Source organism: Pantherophis guttatus, chromosome 2 (genome assembly GCF_059756535.1).
Source record: "Pantherophis guttatus breed Tessera chromosome 2, ASM5975653v1, whole genome shotgun sequence".
Lineage (NCBI taxonomy): Eukaryota > Metazoa > Chordata > Lepidosauria > Squamata > Colubridae > Pantherophis > Pantherophis guttatus.
The window spans coordinates 28,289,918-28,307,940 of NC_142064.1; the positions used below are offsets into that span (position 1 = coordinate 28,289,918).

At 37.4% G+C, this 18,023-nt stretch overlaps 1 protein-coding gene across 9 annotated transcripts in view; it reads right to left on the reverse strand.

Annotated features, from left to right (window-relative positions):
* SLC38A9 (solute carrier family 38 member 9) overlaps positions 1 to 18,023 on the reverse strand; it is a 47,403-nt gene that overhangs the window by 10,610 nt on the left and 18,770 nt on the right. For all 9 annotated transcript variants that reach the window (XR_015732079.1, XM_034440885.3, XM_087885672.1 and 6 more), the window contains 3 exons: positions 13,520 to 13,714; positions 11,891 to 11,998; positions 7,569 to 7,675 (listed from right to left, as the gene is read on the reverse strand). Coding sequence is in view for 8 of the 9 variants with exons in the window: in XM_034440885.3 (XP_034296776.2) it covers positions 7,569 to 7,675; positions 11,891 to 11,998; positions 13,520 to 13,714 (410 nt within the window). In the remaining variant the exon portion in view is untranslated. The remainder of the gene's footprint in view (positions 1 to 7,568; positions 7,676 to 11,890; positions 11,999 to 13,519; positions 13,715 to 18,023) is intronic.

Sequence of the window (18,023 nt, forward strand, 5' to 3'; positions counted from 1 at the left end):
GCAAGTTCAGCTTTATTTATCCTTTTTTGCCTGCAAACTCCCCTTCTTTACAGAAACTGGACTACATTCTAAATCAGTCTTTTGAGTTCTATTTCAGGACTGTTGCTCATCATTTGAAGCAAATGTTATGACTTCCTCCATATCGAAGAAAAAGTTGTGGTTCACCGCGTTTCCTTTTCATTGGGCTACTTTGCTATAGAGATAATAAGCAAAAATCCCCCAAATCTTTGCAAGATTATGTCTTCCCTGACAGCTCCTTCCCTTCTCTTTCCTCTTCTATCCCTTCTTCTCTTTTTGGATTCTATCTTCAAATAGGCACTTATACAACATCTTGGACAGAGTGTAGTCTATTCAGTTCTTTAGTAGTAGATTACTGATTTGTGCCCTTGTGTTCTGGTCCATTTCAGTAACAGTAGTCGAGATTTACTTAGTTAGCAAGTTGACTCCTGCTCCCTGTCTCTTCTCTTTAGGGTTGCCATTTGCTTGTGCTGAATAAAAGCAGGCACCAAGTGCCTTTATTCAGTGAATCATGGTTTAAAAAATATGGTTCAGCATATACTGTATATGGCTTTTTCAGTAAATGATATTATGGACAAGTTGTGGCTTATGATAATGTAGCAGAAAAACAGAGGTGTAAGACTTTTTAATTTAAAAAGTCAAAATGACAGCCACAATCATGGGATCAATCCATGTCCCTATTAATATCTTCTTGACCTTTTTTGAGCCTGCCATGAATACTCCTGGTTGACTTCATTCTTCTCAAGTGGGGATCTTCACTTGGATATTCCAGCACCATTTGAACACTTATCTACAATCCCACAGTTTTTTCACAGAATCATAGAACTATAATGTTCTATGTAATAGAATCAGACACCTGAAATGTGCAGAAAAACATTAACTCACTTATTCTATTCTGCAACATTCCATTTTTTATTTCTTTTAGATTTGTTAAATTACTCTCACAACTATATCACCTGAGAAAGTTATCTATCTGCTCCAGTTAAATTTGATAAAACTATAAATGAAGACTCAAGAATGAGGGAAAAAAAGAAGAAACCATGTCTACCTTCTGCAACCCAGATTCTGTCCAAGCCCCTGAAGCAGCAGAAAATGAATGATTATACAACAAACAGACAATTTCAGTGAGTAGTTTTGACCTTAATGTCTCTTTAGATAGTTATAATTCCTGTAACTCTTTGGAATGGAATCTTCAAACCCAAACTGAGAATAAACAGCTTATGGAAATCCCTTCTTCCCTGGCAGAAAATGCTTCCACTCCCCATTCCGTTGCTGTCTGTTCAGCAGCTGCTTTACTCAAGCAGGATAGGGATGATATGAATTTAAAAATGGAGATTGCAACAGATTTTATATCTACTGTAGTCAATGCTTGATCACAGCATAAACCGTGATCGCAGTCTCTGAACTTTTAACTTCTTTTACTGTAAACATTTCACTTGAGTATATATCAGTGGTGAAATCCAATTTTTTTTACAACCGGTTCTGTGGGCGTGGCTTGGTGGGCATGGTGTGGCTTGGTGGGCATGGCAGGGGAAGGATACTGCAAAATCTCCATTCCCTCCCCACTCTGGGGCCAGCCAGGGGTGGTATTTGCCGGTTCTCTGAACTACTCAAAATTTCCGCTACCGGAACCTGTCAGAACCTGTTAGATTTCTGGTATATACTATATACTAGTTCTGAAAACAGTAGACTGCTAGTGAGATCTGTGAACATTAAGCTGGGATACAGTCTAAAGTAAGGTGACCAGACGTCCCGCTTTTGGCGGGACAGTCCCGCTTTTGAGCAATTTGTCCCGCGTCCCGCGGCGTTTTAAAAAAGTCCCGATTTTTCATTCTGCCTCCTGGTTCCCGGCTGCCTCCTGAATCCCCGCTGATGGCTAGAGGGAAAAAACCTGTTTAAACTCTTGCCGCGGGGCTTCAAAGGGCCGCCCTACGTTAATTAGCTCGGCTTCCCCCTCTCAGCTGATTTGCACAGGGCTCTGCTCTTGCTAAATTGCTCAGCAGTTTTTTTCCTCTTTGTGCAAACCAAGCTCAAAACGAAACTGGAAGTAAAACAGGCTGTTGGCTTTGCGGTTTGCTTGCAACGTTGGAAAATTAGGCAGCAGATTTATTTTCCTTTTCCTCACCAAAAAAGGTAAGTGCAAACAATGGAAAATTATTTAGGGCAAAAGAGGAGAGTTCAAGATTTTAAAACACAAAAGAAAAAAAAGCTCTTTTTAACTAGGGAATTGTAATAATTGAGATATTATTAATTGTATACTGTGTTGAAAGCAGAAATGGTTAAGTTGTGGTTTGGAGGAATATATGGGGGAAATTATTTGGTTTATTATTATTGGTTAGTATAATTAATTGATTTGTAAGAAATTGGATTGCATGGAAATAATTGGAATATTCATGTTCATATTGATTAATATACAAAAAAGATAGTTATATAACTAATTGATTTATATTAAAATGTTGAATTTGTATTAAACAACTGTATTACACAATTACATAATTAACCAATGTGAGGATGGATATAAAAATAGATGACAATGGGAAGGGGTATAAAATAGAATAGAAGGGAAAAATTGAATTTGATTAAGATTAGAGATGAGGATGAAGGGTAATATTGGTTTTTTTAAAAAATAGATGAGGAATAAATATGGCAAAAAGGAAATATAGAAATTGTAAATTTAATTGAAATGACTAAACTCTGTTTAAATTTGTGAACCAGCCAAATATTCTGTTCAAAGAAAATACATTGTATGTATGTGTGTTTCTAATTATTGCTATTTATTCATATTTGTTCTCTTTTATTCTTTAAAGTTTAACAATTCATTCTTTATCTTAATATCTTTATATTTGTTTGGGGTTGGCTTTCTTCCCTTTCATCTTTTTTATTGTACAGCAATCTTTCTCCTCAAACCTACCACCTCTCTTTTCTTTCCTTCTTATTTTCTCTTCCCCCCCTCTTCTTCTCCTCCCTACTTCCTCTTCCTTTCTCCTTCTCCTCCTCTCTTCCTCCCTCTCTTAACCGTCACTCCTACTCTAATTTCCCTTCCCTTCCTTCATCCCTCTCAATTACTGTATCCTTTTATGCATATGGACTACTCAGAGGGCTGAAAAAGTTATTTTTGACTGGTCCTCGCACTTTTGACCAGTCCTCGAACTTACGACTGTCCTCACATTTTACATTTTTGCCCTATTTTGTTATCATGGTGAAGAGAAGCAGTTGTGAAATGAGTGACATGGTTGTTAAGAATGCTGCATGGGCATAAATATGAGGATGGTCATAAGTGTGAGGACCAGTCAAAAGTGCGAGGACCTGTCAGAAATGACTTTTTTCAGCCCTCTGGTTAGTCCTTTTGTGCATATGGACTACTCAGAGGGCTGAAAAAGTTATTTTTGACTGGTCCTCGCACTTTTGACCAGTCCTCGAATTTACGACTGTCCTCACATTTTACATTTTTGCCCTATCTTGTCATCATGGTGAAGAGAAGCAGTTTTGAAATGAGTGACATGGTTGTTAAGAATGCTGCACGGGCATAAATGTGAGGATGGTCATAAGTGTGAGGACCAGTCAAAAGTGTGAGGACCTGTCAGAAATGACTTTCCAGCCCTCTGAGTAGTCCCTATACACATAGCCATGGCCACCCGGTCACATGACCAGCTAGCCACGCCCATCCAGTCACATGGCCTCCAAGCCACGCCCACACAATAAGCCACGCCCACAATGGTGTCCCTCTTACCAATGTTAAAATCTGTTCACCTTACCCTATACACATAGCCATGGCCACCCGGTCACATGACCAGCTAGCCACGCCCACCCAGTCACATGACCAGCTAGCCACGCCCACAAAATAAGCCACGCCCACAATGTCCCTCTTTACCAATGTTAAAATCTGGTCACCTTAGTCGAAAGCATTAGGCTGGGCTACAGTGTAAAAAAGTTAGATTTAGAGTCCACATTTACTAAGAAAGTAACACACTTTTTTTCTTTCTCCACTTATAAGAACAGAAAGTGGAGAACCTTCTAAAATAAGCATTTTTTCAAACCAAAGGAGTTAGAATATGATACTTTTGTGCACTGAAAGAACATAGCTTCAGTTTTATGCTACAAGAACCATCAAGTTCAGCTCTTATGTTAAATAGAGAAACTCTAGGCATAGTACCATAGAGTAGAAACACCAAATAATATTAAGAAAACACAGCCACTTCTCAATAAGGACACCATGAACAATTAAACTAAGATTGAAAACCTAGGAGAATAAAATTGTTGTGACCATTTTACAAAAGGTTAGGACTACTGAGGGAGGGGGTGTTCCCCAGTCATCATTGTTTTATTTTGTTTTTGTTTTGTTTTGCTCCCAAAGCAGGTGGTTAAGGAAGCAAGTCTCCAGAGTGGAAAAATTCACCTTCTGATTGTTTGGATGTTGCGTAACTTTGTGAATGAATCAATCAGAGCTTTATGTGCTTCTTCTGTTATATGAAGGGAGATGGAGTGAACAGATTTTGATGCTTTTCTATTTATTTGAGAAACAAAGGTAACCAATATATGATGTATCCGTGTGAAAAAGTATTTGCCCTCTTAAACTGAGTAACTGTACATATCCTTCTCTGCGGGAGCCCCAGCCCTGTGGAATGAACTGCCCCCGGAAATACGTAAGATCTCCGACCTCCGGGTGTTTCGTTGCGCATTGAAGTCCCTGTTGTTCCGCCAGGCCGGGCTATCAACATAATGATTTTAAATTGGGGTATTTTAAATTTTTGGGGTTTTAAACCGGCCAAATCTATTTAATTATTTTAATTTTTAATCATTGTTGTGTCTTGTGTTTTTAAATTGGCTGTACACCGCCCTGAGTCCTTCGGGAGAAGGGCGGTATAGAAATAAAATTATTATTATTATTTATTGGTTAATCTTTAGTGAGATTCACAGCCTTTGAGGCTGGTTAATAGCTCAGCAGCTCGAGTCCTAACCAAGGACCTAGGAACTGTTAAGGTATCGTCGGAGGATGTAAGCTGTTCCGAGTAAGGTGGTTTTTTGTAGTGTCAAAATGTTCAAGTCCGGCAAATTTAGAATTTCTAAATAGCGGGGTAGCCCTTTGGGTATTGCTCCGAGGGCTCCAATTACAATCGGGACAACACACGATTTCTTTTTCCACAGTCGCTCAACTTCAATTTGCAAGTCCCGGTACTTTGTGATTTTTTCTTGCTGCTTATCTTCAATTCGTGCATCACCAGGTATTGCAATGTCAATGAACCATACTTTTTTCTGGTTCATTGACATTGCAATACCTGGTGATGCACGAATTGAAGATAAGCAGCAAGAAAAAAAAATCATTATTATTATTATTATTATTATTATTATTATTATTATTATTATTATTATTATTATTATTATATCACCAACACTTCCTGTAATTTCTAGGTGGATTAGAACTACTATTTGGTCATTCAAAAATAGTGAGTTTGTTCTTCATCCTTTCCCTTGTAGATTTGTATGGCTGGGATCAGTTTTGCCACATTCACCTGCATTTCACCTGTAGAGTTCTCAGATATAAAGCAGAACGGGCGTTGTCTTACCTGAACGCCCCTTCTGGGGACTGGGAATTCATGTTATCTCCAGTGATGGAAACTGTCAAGATCGCAAGCCAAGAAACCATGACATTACTATCTCCATGCTTGAAGCTGGTATGAATTCTTTGGGATGGAGCAACCTCTTTGAGTCATGGAGCCACACATAACTTCTTATTCTAAACCTGTAGCAAGGCAGGTTGGTGGCAGCAGGAGTTACCCCTCCTTGCACTAGCTATGAGGTGGGATACAGCTACCTTTCTACCTATTCTGCTAGATGCAGTGTCATACTGTGTACAGTAGTCCTCAACTTATGACCACAATTGAGCCCAACATTTCTGTTGCTAAGTGAGACATTTGTTAAGTGAGTTTTGCCCAATTTTTACAACCTTTCTTGCCACAGTTGTAGAGTGAATCAGTGTAGTTGTTAAGTTAGTTACACAGTTGTTAAGTGAATCTGGCTTCCCCACTGACTTTGCTTGTGATCGCATGACCCCGGGACACAGCAACTGTCATAAATATGAACCAGTTGCCACGCATCCAAATTTTAATCATGATGTGACTATGGGGACGCTGCAATGGTTGTAAGTGTGAAAAACAGTCATAAGTGACTTTTTTCAGGGCTCTTGTAACTTCAAACAGTGGTTGTAAGCCAAGGACTACCTGTACTTCTTACTTTGTTTCTTTTTAAGACACTTCCATCATACAGCTTTAATTCATAATGCCAGGCCAAGATAAGCAAGAATATGCTAGGAAGTTATAATCAGAAATCATCAAATTGCAATTGTTTTTTTCTTTGAGATAGGAAATAACAAATTCAGCCTACTTTCAATTAAAAGTAATATGAAAGTGAGCTGTATTTAGAGTAATCTCAGCCTCCTACATTGAAAACAAAACATGCATTTCCCCTTTCATTCCTCTTTAAAGAGAATTGTAAATAACCTTCTGATTTCTTGGCAGAATTTAAAATTATTTTCAGGAATAATTGCCTCATCCGAAATGCCAAGTTTCAGATTATTAGGTTCAAAGGCTTTATGCTGTTATTCAGCAATACCCCAAACCAAACCAAATATTTGTGTTCTGATGAATAAAAAAAAGCAACCAGATAAATGGTCAAAGGGAAAGGGCAAAAAAACACTGTAGCTTTTTTTCAACATTCTTTAAAAATTTAATACAATTTTGTTTAATGACGTATCATGTTACCCTGCATTTTCTTCTTTCTTGATTCACTAGAGATTTCATTATAAATATACAAAAATCAGTGTTCTGGTCCCCGTGCTAATGAACCAGGCTTCATGCGTCATTCATGACAATTCAAGTTTGAGATCCAGCTGTAAAACATTTCTCCAAATATTTGGAAGGTCATCCAGATGCTGAATGGCAAACTTGAGATAAGTATCGATGTTCTGCCTTGCTGCTAAATGTGGAATCCCATTTTTGCTCAGTGCTTTTCCGAAGATCAGTCATAAAGACTGATACTGGCTGAAGTGACAAAGCCTAAATGATTTTATGCACAGTTAATGGAGTCATTTTGACAAAACATCCACTCTAGGGAAGATTCATTGTTATCCCACATCTTTGCTAGTTCAAAATTATATGTATAAATACAGACTGGGAGAACCTCAAAAGTTTAGAAATGTTCTCTAAACTTTCTCAAATTGAAAGCCATCAATGACTTCCTTATAGGAAGTCCTTAAGATTCTTCAGAATCTTATTTTGAGCAGGGCATGACATGATGTGCTTCAAGAATCTATGAAGTAAGAACTTCGTTCTCACACATATAGGGCTGGCCCAAATAATATTTGATTATTTTATGAAGTATTCAGAGAAAGCTAGCTGTGGGCTAAGGTGAGCAAACATTGGTTTAGAGTGATGAAATTTACATGACCCCAACGCAGGCAATACCTGAGCACATACCTAACAACCATTACAAAGAGCAGTTTCAGGAAAAGTCACTTTTTGCATGTAAACATATTTTCTCTTGTAGTCACTTACATTTTTTTCTTGGTTCCTGTTATTCTTAAGTAGTGTAATTACACAATTATGGATAAAGAAAGCCAGGGTCAACACTCCTGTAAGCTGAGGAAAAAGGATCCTGAATTCTGGAGAAAGAAGAATATAAATCAGAATTTTCAGAATGGTGAATGTTACAATGAACATCCCAGGTGTCTAGTCTATTGCTTCCTAAACCAAGCTCCGAGTCATATTTGTAGTAACAGCTGTTACGTATTCAGGTAGGATATATTTAAGCTTGGCAAAACATATAGGAGAAACAGCAAGCAAATCAGATGTAAAAGGAAAACCAACCATTATAGAAATAGCTGTATGAAATTAGAAATGAGACATTGCCTGCCTCCAGGACATTGTATTCATAATTGACATTGGATAAATTTTTCTCACACATGCATGCACGCATAGCCATATCAACAAAACAAAACAAATGCCTAATTCCGTGCATTTTACTCCTTTTTCCTAAGAACTATCCAAATGATGTCATAACTACTACCCACCCATTTATATTGCATTGTATTATTTACAATAAAGTTACATCATTTTAATCACGTTTTTTAAATTTGAAAAGCAGAGAAGGCTAAATAATAATACTGAATACATTTATGGGGAACAATTTATGGGAACAAATTTTCCACAAGAAAGAAGCATTCCCCCCCAAAAAAAGTCAGTCTGCATATTAGGAAAATAAGAAAGTTCTACTATGATGCAGAACTGAGCTATTCCAAGGATTTATAGGATTGGTGCTAATCTTGTCTTAACTAATACAAGTAAAATAAAAGCTAAAAGGAAGCATTTCTGAATGTGATAATAACAGCTTTACAGCATTTTCTACACTATGATATGCCGATGCATTGAAAGTGGGCCTCACTCATCAAATACGTACAGGACTGTAGATTTTAAAAAGGTAAAAAACAAACACATGCATTTCCTTTGTATTTGAATTTTTTTTTTTAAAAAAAAGTTTTCTTTAAGTTAAACATGTATGTTTATACCTAATAAATAATTGTATTCCAGTTCTTTTGTACTTCTTGTGGTTAACATTCTAATTTAACAATCAATAGAATGTATTTCTTTTTGTTGTCATCTGTTTTAGATACCATGAATTACTATTCAGTAATAAAATCATATCTCTGAAGCCAAGCTGTTCTCTCTTTAACCAGCTAAACTCAAGAAAAAGTTTTGTTTTCCCTTCTCTACCACTACAATGGTTTTCTGGCTATATTTTAAAACAAAAGGAAGTTTAAGCAGGACAGTGCTTTCCTACTAGGTTACTTCTACATCTATATGATAGAAATTCGTTCCATTTGCATGAGAGACTAAGCCATGGTTGGCATAACAATAATTTACTGATGAAACTACATTTGGCTGGTCTTCATACAGTGTTTAAGCCTATGGATAGAATCACCATAGCTGAAAGCAACCAACTACATTATGATTTAGAGTGCAACATTTTTCCAGTTAAGATATGGTGCCAGATTGAGGCCAGCAGAAATATTAGTACCAAAGAAAATGGGGTGAAATTATTTTGATGCCTGCTCTAGAATATCTATTAAATTGTTTTGTTTTACTGTCATCAATACTGATCATATTGCATGTACAAAATGCATTGTTTCCATTTCACAAAAATAAGTAGAAACATGATGCTTCCCTGCCGACTTAATTCATAGATGGCTTTTGAATGCTGAGTTGGTTGCCCACCCATGATTTAACAAAATGCAAGGCTGAAATTCTAATGTTTGTAAGACTTTCCTGATTAAAAGTTAAAGCTGGATTTACCAAGTTCGCTAACTTAACATCTGTTCAAATTCACAAACAACCCAACAGAATTGCGTAATTCTCTCCCCCCATCCCTCTCTTGCTCTTTTTCCTGCCTTGTTTGGATAATCATACAAACATTCACAGATGAAGTGTGCCAGTAAACAATACCATCTGAGCAATGATTTCTGACAAGAGCCATCTGGAAGACTATTATGGGAAAGCCTCATTGCATGTTAGACAAAACCATCGGACAGCCAAGTAGATGCAGTAATGATAGCCAAGGATGAAGCATTGGTCCATATACATGTCCTGCATGTCTTCTATCACACACCAATGAGATTGCCGCATGACAAAAATATGAGCTAGCCTGCCAGGAGATTCTAACCTGGGCAAATGATTTGAGCATGATTACTATCATATTTACTCCCCACTCTTCCTATTTGGTGTTTACCACGGAGATCTAAGGAGAGTTATATTTCACTCAAGCACTCAAAGTAAGCTCTCAGGCACAAATATTATTTTTCCCCTACTCTGCTGTCAAGCAACAGTTAAAATCACTCTGTTTCATCATGTGTATAGGGACTTGTGTTTACCATAACATCAGCCATTGACTAAGAAAACCCTTTTAAGAACTATTATTTACTCTATTATAATGCCTGGAAAAAAAGAGGAGGAAATTATCCAAACCACAGATCCCAAATCTTGGTATGGAGTCTAACAAACTCCTCATCTAATGTTTCCCATTAAAGAGAACAACAGTTCTTTTTCTTTTAATCAAAATGGCCTTAGTTTATGAATATTATCAATCATATATTATATTAACCATTTATTCAAACTAATTTAGAACTACGGTAAGCTCTGCTGTTTATAAAGAGGTTTGAAATGTTCCTGTTTGACAAGAAACAAATACATTTTGGTTCTCCACATGAGAGGGACCACATTGTCCTTCACCATATGTGTGAACTCTACATAATGTGGGGTCAACTTATTTGAAAGGAAGTAGAAAGATTGCCTTGAGAAAGATTGCCTCATATCCACAGTGGATAAGTTACAAACAAATCATTTTCCATGGACTGTAAGACGAATTGTAGACCATGAGGACTGCTGCCAGGGAATATTCAAGGACAAGGAGCATCCTGACAGAAGGCAGCCAGACTGCGTCACTGGTGTCCTGGGGCCTCGAATGCTAAGCAGTGGTCTCCTCTGGGAATCCCCACCCACTCCTGCTGCTCTTGAGCTGTCCAGACAACGACAATAGGGAGGTGAGGCTGGGGCAGAGAGAGTGGCCCAGTTGTTCTGCCATGAGGATGCCTCTGTTAGGCATAGAGTGAACAAAACAACAAGAAAGAAGACCTTTCTGCTAGACAAAGGAAAACTCTTTCAGGCAAGGAAAGAAAAAGGAGTACAAACGAGAAAAGAAGGAAGGAAGGGAAAATCTTTCTGTTCAATAAAGCAGAGAAGGAAAGCAAACAGAATTTTCCGAGATCTTAGCAGAATGGGTTTCCGCCCTTATATCATTCTTGATATAATCTTGAAAAACTATTACATACCAACCAGAAAAACCAAGTATTAAGGGTTCGAATCAATGAAAAATACTGATAGCCAAGTGGCCATAATGGAATGGTTTTTTCACAAGTACTTGCTCTGATTTATGAGCTTTGCCAGATTGCTACCACAATCCAGTTTCTTAAGGGGCCTCTTTCAACACTTTTCTTTAGATAGAACAGTTCTATAAAGTCTCTCACATCAAAAACTACATGTGGAAGGCAATGTTCACAGAACATCAAGAACTTCTTGTTACAGGCTATTTTCCATCCTTTTTTTTTTAAAGAAAAGAATGACATTGGAAACTATCCTTAAGCATTTTGTCTTGTTTTTGTTGTAACGGCTGATAGCTACCAATCCATATGGTCTTTGGGAAACTGGAAGACTGACTATAAAGTATGAACAAACTGAGGAGAAATCTCTAGGAGGAAACAATGTTTGTAATTCCCTTGGCTGTATGTTATTGTCTAGGAATAATTAAATTTAGCACCTGCATAATGACTCCCCAGACAGGAATCCCCAAGAAAATAATCATCTAATCAAAGAGCAGCAGAGGAAAACAATGTTTTTCAGAGCTTATTTTGACAACACATTATATTCCCAGCAAAAGTAGGAGGAATCATCCCTGATGCCTCTTTACAAGTCTTTTTATAGAAAAAGAACAAAACCACTGTCTTGGCTTCAGATCTGAAGTAGAATCACCAATGTGGTGGCTACCCAATTTAAGGATTAGGTTTATGTGGGTACACACTCATCACATCTTATTTAGTGAACTTTGGCTTAGCATGTGTGACCCAGTTTTGCCTATAAGGATGGTTTCCAGCTTTCATTATAGGTAGAGAAGTGATAGGTCTGATGTGTTCTAGACAATTAGGGCTTGGATTATAGCAAGATAGATATAAGTAAGACTACAGCAGAAAGCATATCCTGCCCTTCAAGCCCCATTCAGTCGATTAAATTATTTAAAGGGAACAGTCCATAAATATTTTTTAAAAGTTTACCTGGCACAAAATATACATTTGTTGCAGTCCAATCAAATTCTAAATGGAATCCTAGGAGAGCAGCTTTCATAGTAACAAGAATAACTAAATAAATGACAGAGACAGTACCTGCAATGGGAAAAGAAAAAAAAAAACCAATCATATTCAGATACCGTATATTTAAACTAATGGATAGAGGAAAAATTGTTCTTTAACGTCTATGAGACTTAGAACATTACAATCAAGCCTCTCTCTTTTATATTCTTCTTGTAAATCAATTTTAATAGTAACTGACTGAGATGAACCTCGGTAATGCAGTGGTTAGAGTGCAGTACTGCAGGCCACTTCTGCTGACTACTGGCTGCTTGCAATTTGGCAGTTCAAATCCCACCAGGCTCAAGGTTGACTCAGCCTTCCATCCTTCTGAGGTGGGGAAAATGAGGACCCAGATTGTTGTGGGCAATATGCTGACACTGTAAAACCGCTTAGAGAGGGCTGGAAAGCACTATAAACCAGTATATAAGTCTAAGTGCTATTGCTATTGCTATGAAGTTACTTGACATCATATTTAACAATACCAAACTGGAACATACGTTAGTGGGAGGACAAAATAATTTTAATCGAATTGTGAGCTTAAAATCATTATTACTACTGTTCTCATAATAATTATCTGAAAGAAAACTTAATCAAAGTTTTGGAGACTAGAAATTCTAGACACAGTAACAAAACACAAATGTGCTTTTAAATGTGGATATTTTCATTTAAAAAAATGAATTTGCAGTACAAAAACTTCCTTTATAGTACTGCAGTCCCTCTGCAACATAAAGCGAGCATATTTTACACATCCATTTTCATAAACATGATCTGATACTCAAGAACAAATAGCAAATTGCATTGCTGCCTTGCTTTACAATATTTCAGAACAATATTGCTATACAACATATAATTTCACCCTATCTATTACTTTCATATTACTTTACCTATTACTTTCTTATAGGTGTGTGAATATATTGCATACAGAGAAAATAAAACAGCATTTGAAAAACTGGAAACAAAATGAGCAAAAATATAAACTCCTATGGATTTCTAACCGTTCAGTGTCTTGTTTTAGTCTTTTACTAATTTAAGGAATATCTCCAATTGAATAAAAAAAAGAAATAAGGAGAATGCAAAAAGTTTGAAACTTTTCTGTTATGGCTAAGGTAGACAATTCGTTCTTTCTTCCTTGGCTGAACTACACAATGTGATAGATTCACAACTAGATTACTGCTCTTTTTAAAGTTTAAAAAAACACAATTAGAGATGTCAACTAGCAAAAGTTAAACATTTTGAGGGATCATTAAACATGATTAATTCTGGACGAAATTGCTTTCCAGTTACTAGTGGGAGCACTGTCATTATAAGGAAGCATTTTCCAGTGGAAAGAGAGGTTGAAGAACTAAAACAACATATGAAATCTTCCCCAACGTTTGCTGCTCCAAGTTAATTCAAGGTCTGTTATTGCTCTTGTCAAGTTTTAAATTTCATGAGATGCTGAAAAATTGGAGCAACAATCTTTTGTGTAGTGAGGCCCACAACTAATAAGAAATTTATTGAGTCAAGATATCTAAAAGAATCTATTTTGCATAATTTTGAATAACTACTACATACCTAATATGTTAAATTTGGCAAAGAAAGATGGAGATTTAAAATTCAGCAGTAGAAGAATGATGGTCAAATAAAATGGAACGGTTTTGGATTTGTCCCACCACTTTTCAAATTCCTCAAATCCAACAGCATTGGTAGAAGTAAATTCAAAAGTTGCGTTTCCTGGTATTTTATGGGTACCGTCACTTGGACATATTACTGTAAAATTAGAAAGAAAAGAAAATGATTGTTTAGCTTAAGGAAATCATTTGCACTTGGGTGATGATGGTGATGATGAGAAACTATATGCGGGAAATCAAAGCTTGAACATTAGCTCAATGTTTCTCAATCTTGGTTGGGTGGAAATTCCGGGCAACTCCACCCATCTTAAAATTGCCACGGTTGAGAAACACGGCATTAATTAACCTCTTCAAAAAAGTATAAGCAGTGCCCTGCTGGTCCAAATAATCCAGTAGTCTATTCTTACAATGGCCAATCAAGGAACTCTACTAGATTCCCTTCACAGCAGTCTCACCGCCATTAAGACTAATAGCCATTCATCCAGTGGTGAAATCTAAAATTTGTTACTACCGGTTCTGTGGGCGTGGCTTGGGGGGTAATGTAACTGGGTAGGCGTGGCCAAATTTTTTTTTTTTACTTTTAAAACCATTTTTTCTACAACCTCTTCGGCGAAGAGGTTGTAAAAAATGCTTTCAAAAGGTTCTGACGATCCAAGCTGAGTTGCCTGATCGTCAGAGGCATTTAAAAGAAAAAAAGCCTCTGTAGGTCAGGCAACTCAGCTGGGATCGTCAGAACCTTTTGAAAGCATTTTTTCTACCTCTGAAGAGGTTGTAGAAAAAATGCTTTTAAAAGTAAAAAAAAAGCCTCTGATGATTGTGCGGCTCAGCTGGGCATGGGGGCGGGGGGCAAGGATTTTTGCTACCGGTTCTCCGAACCACCCGCCTCCATCGCTACCGGGTCAGGTGATCCAGTCCGAACTGGGAGCATTTCACCCTTGCATTCATCCCATGTCAAAGAATCCTTTATGTCTAAAGCAAAATAATAACCTGAGAATAAATTAAAATGTGAACTCAATTCCATAGAAAAGAGTCTCCTGTAGTGGTTAAGGCACCAGCTAGAAACCAGGAGATGGTGTCCTAGTTTTGCCTTAAGACACAAATGCAGCTGGGTGACCTTGGGCCAGTCATTGACTTTCTTTGCCCTAGTAAGAAGGCAATGGCAAACTACTTCCAAAATTATGACAAGAAAACCACAGGGATTAGTCCAGGTATTTGCCAGGAGTCAACACTGGTATAAGGGCACAAAAACAAAAAACACAGCAGCTCTGTTTATGCCAGGCTTACTTTTCTTTAAGCATGATCTCCATATTGTTTATGTGCACACATAATTCTTACAGGTAAGAAATGCATATTGGGAGTGACACTTCCTTTGCTTGGTGTCCTTCAGAGAACTTAACTGTAGTTACTGCCATTTCCAGACAACATGACGAAAGGCTATGCTGCCCAGAATAATGGGAGCTGCACTCCAGTAACACCAAAACACCTCTTGGATAAATCCTTCAATCATGCAAACTGCCCTTTTCATGCTGCCATGTGGTTGTTAGGTCTCTGTCAGAGAAAGATGTGCTGTGCAATCTATAGAATACTGCATTTCTTTAACATTTCATTTATCGCAGCTCTGTAAATTCATACTCTCTTCCCCTATTTGTCAGACCTGGAAGCCATCTTTTACAGTTAGGCCTTCAGGCCTGCCACATTTTCTACTGTGGGAAAATGGGAGGGGGGATTGTATGAAGTATGGGTGATATATAGTCAAAATAACATTCTTTTCTCAGAGAGTCAAGGCCACCGTGCCCTGCAGCTGCTATGAGATGATTGGATGGCATCTCCAGTTTTGGATGGTGGATGATTGGACCATGTGATGGACATGTGGGTGCTGGGCAGGGACTTGAACTTTCCTTTGGGTGGGAACTTTCAGATTTAGGTTTTCCCAGATGTGCCAATATGACATCTCTAATAAAAATGAACTTTGAGGAAACTCAAACTCGGAGTCTTATTTCATTGGGGGTGTTACTTGGAACCCTGACACTATTCACTATTTGTTGCACTGAACAAAAGAAAAAGGATCAAGACAACTACCAAAGGGTTATAGCTCTCCAGTGTATTGATAAATCAGGTTGTCTCTAGGTATTATCAATTAAAATGATTGTTGGTCTTATTTCACTCAAAACATTTCAGCAGGGTGGGCAGTGCTGTAATGTCCAATGAAATCACCACTACTTTGGTTGTTCAAATCACTTTGAACACTGACTAGTATTTTTAATTGGCTAAGTCTGACTCTAATTTATAACTCCTTGCACAGAAAAGCTTGTTGGCAACTTTTTGCTTCCCGAGTCTCCCCAAAATTACCAGGTTGCTTATGAGAAGGTGATCCTCATTTCCTTTTGTCATAAGTCTTAAATAGGGAATTGGTACTTTCTCAGAATTAGCTACATAGCAAAGTATGTGTCTATCTTGAGGTAAAATGTACCATGGAACACATCCTTTGGGTGCATACCAATTGCAAAACACATGCACAACATCAGGAAGGCAGCTGAGCTGGCGTTAGAATGAGAGCAATTACCACAATCCACAAGTACACTCAACAGGAAAGAAACTGCTAATACTCTGGCATCCATCATATACATAATTCCTCATATATTTTTTGTTTTATTAGACTCCTAGTGTCTCTGAACGTGTTTTCTCTTCCCCTTACTCTCAAATTTGTTTCCTTCTAGAGCGTTGCCTCAATTCTAGCTTACTTAAACAAGTCCAAATTCTGCAAAGATGCCACGTAAACTGCAAAATAATCTTTTCGATCATTATTAGGAGCCAAGGATACAGTTTATCAAACTGCAGGCTTCTAAGCAGTACATAAGCAGTGTGGAATTTTTACATGTCATGTAAGGTTACTCTGCATCTTAGTTAAAGGATGGTCTCCTGGATGTCAGCAAATTCCAATATCAGTTTACTTATTTTTGATTTTTCATAGGCCCCACAACTTGAAAGACTCTTAAGTGAGTTACAAGTTCAAACTATAAATGCAATGTAGATTCATCACAGTATACTGCATTCACATCCAGCATTCTTTCCTTTAACTTCAGATTTCTGTGTTGTATATAATACTTTTGCACACAAAAATTAAGCAACAGCTCCAGACAAATGGAACTCTAGAAGGGAAGGAGTTTTCTGATATTTTTAAGATATTAATACACATGAAGAAAAATCAGAACAGAACAGAATAACAGAATTGGAAGGGACCTTGGGGGTCTTCTAGTCTAACCCCCTGCCTAGGCAGGAAACCCTACACCATTTCAGACAAATGATTATCCAATATCTTCTTAAAAACTTCCAGCGTTCACAACTTCTGCAGGCAAGTTGTTCCACTGATTAATTGTTCTCACTGCTAGGAAATTTCTCCTTAATTCTAGGTTGCTTCTATCCTTGATTAGTTTCCACCCATTGCTTCTTATCCTGCCTTCAGATGCTTTGGAGAATAGGTTGGCTCCCTCTTCTTTGTGGCAACCCCTTAGATGTTGGAATACTGTTATCATGTCACCTCCCCCAGTCCTTTTCATTAAACTTAGACATACCAATTCCAGCAACTGTTCTTTATATGTTTTAGCCTCCAGTTCCCTAATCATCTCTGTTGCTCTTCTCTGCACTCTTTCTAGTGTCTCCACATCTTTTTTACATCATGGCGACCAAAACAGGAGTCCCAGAGTACTATTCCTTTTATTAAATTTGCCACCATTCGTTTTATACAACTTCCTCACAGTTGTGCAGTATTTTCCAAATGGGATTTTTGACTTTTATTTATGAAGTATATAACCATAATAAATATCTGATTTGATTTGATTTGATTCTCACAACTCCCCAGTATTCAAAAGATACCATGTTGGAAATTATTAGGTTAGATCTAGGCGGAAGACCAAAATTACACAGGTTGTAATAACTTCTTTCTATGGCAAAAGGCTATCTTTTTGAGAATTTAGTATAAGATGTCATTATCCACGATTTATACAGAAAGTATGCACTAACTAGGACATTCATGGAAATTTCCCAATGCTATTTTTTTCATCCCATGCTGGCCTTTTGCCTAGTTGGCTACAAGCCCCTGAAGCACAAACCTTTGTACAGAATAAATAGATGTAAAAGAATCATTAGCATTATTTTTCCAGTCTTGTTTGTTCTGTGCTATTAATATAACTGTAGTGGTTGAGGGAAAATTAATAGCATTTCTGAAATTTACGTGAAGTTACGGTCATGGCTGAATTCTTCCCATTTGTTTGATACAACGTATAACTAGCAGAGTTAAGAAGGGAATCATGTCACAACAAATTATGAAATAACATCAGGGTAGCTTTTAAAATAAGCTTTTAAAACTAAGATGTTTTTGATGTGAAAGTATGATCCCTGTTCTGCAAATGTCCGAATGTCATTTTTTTCCCAAGGTATATTCTTTTGGT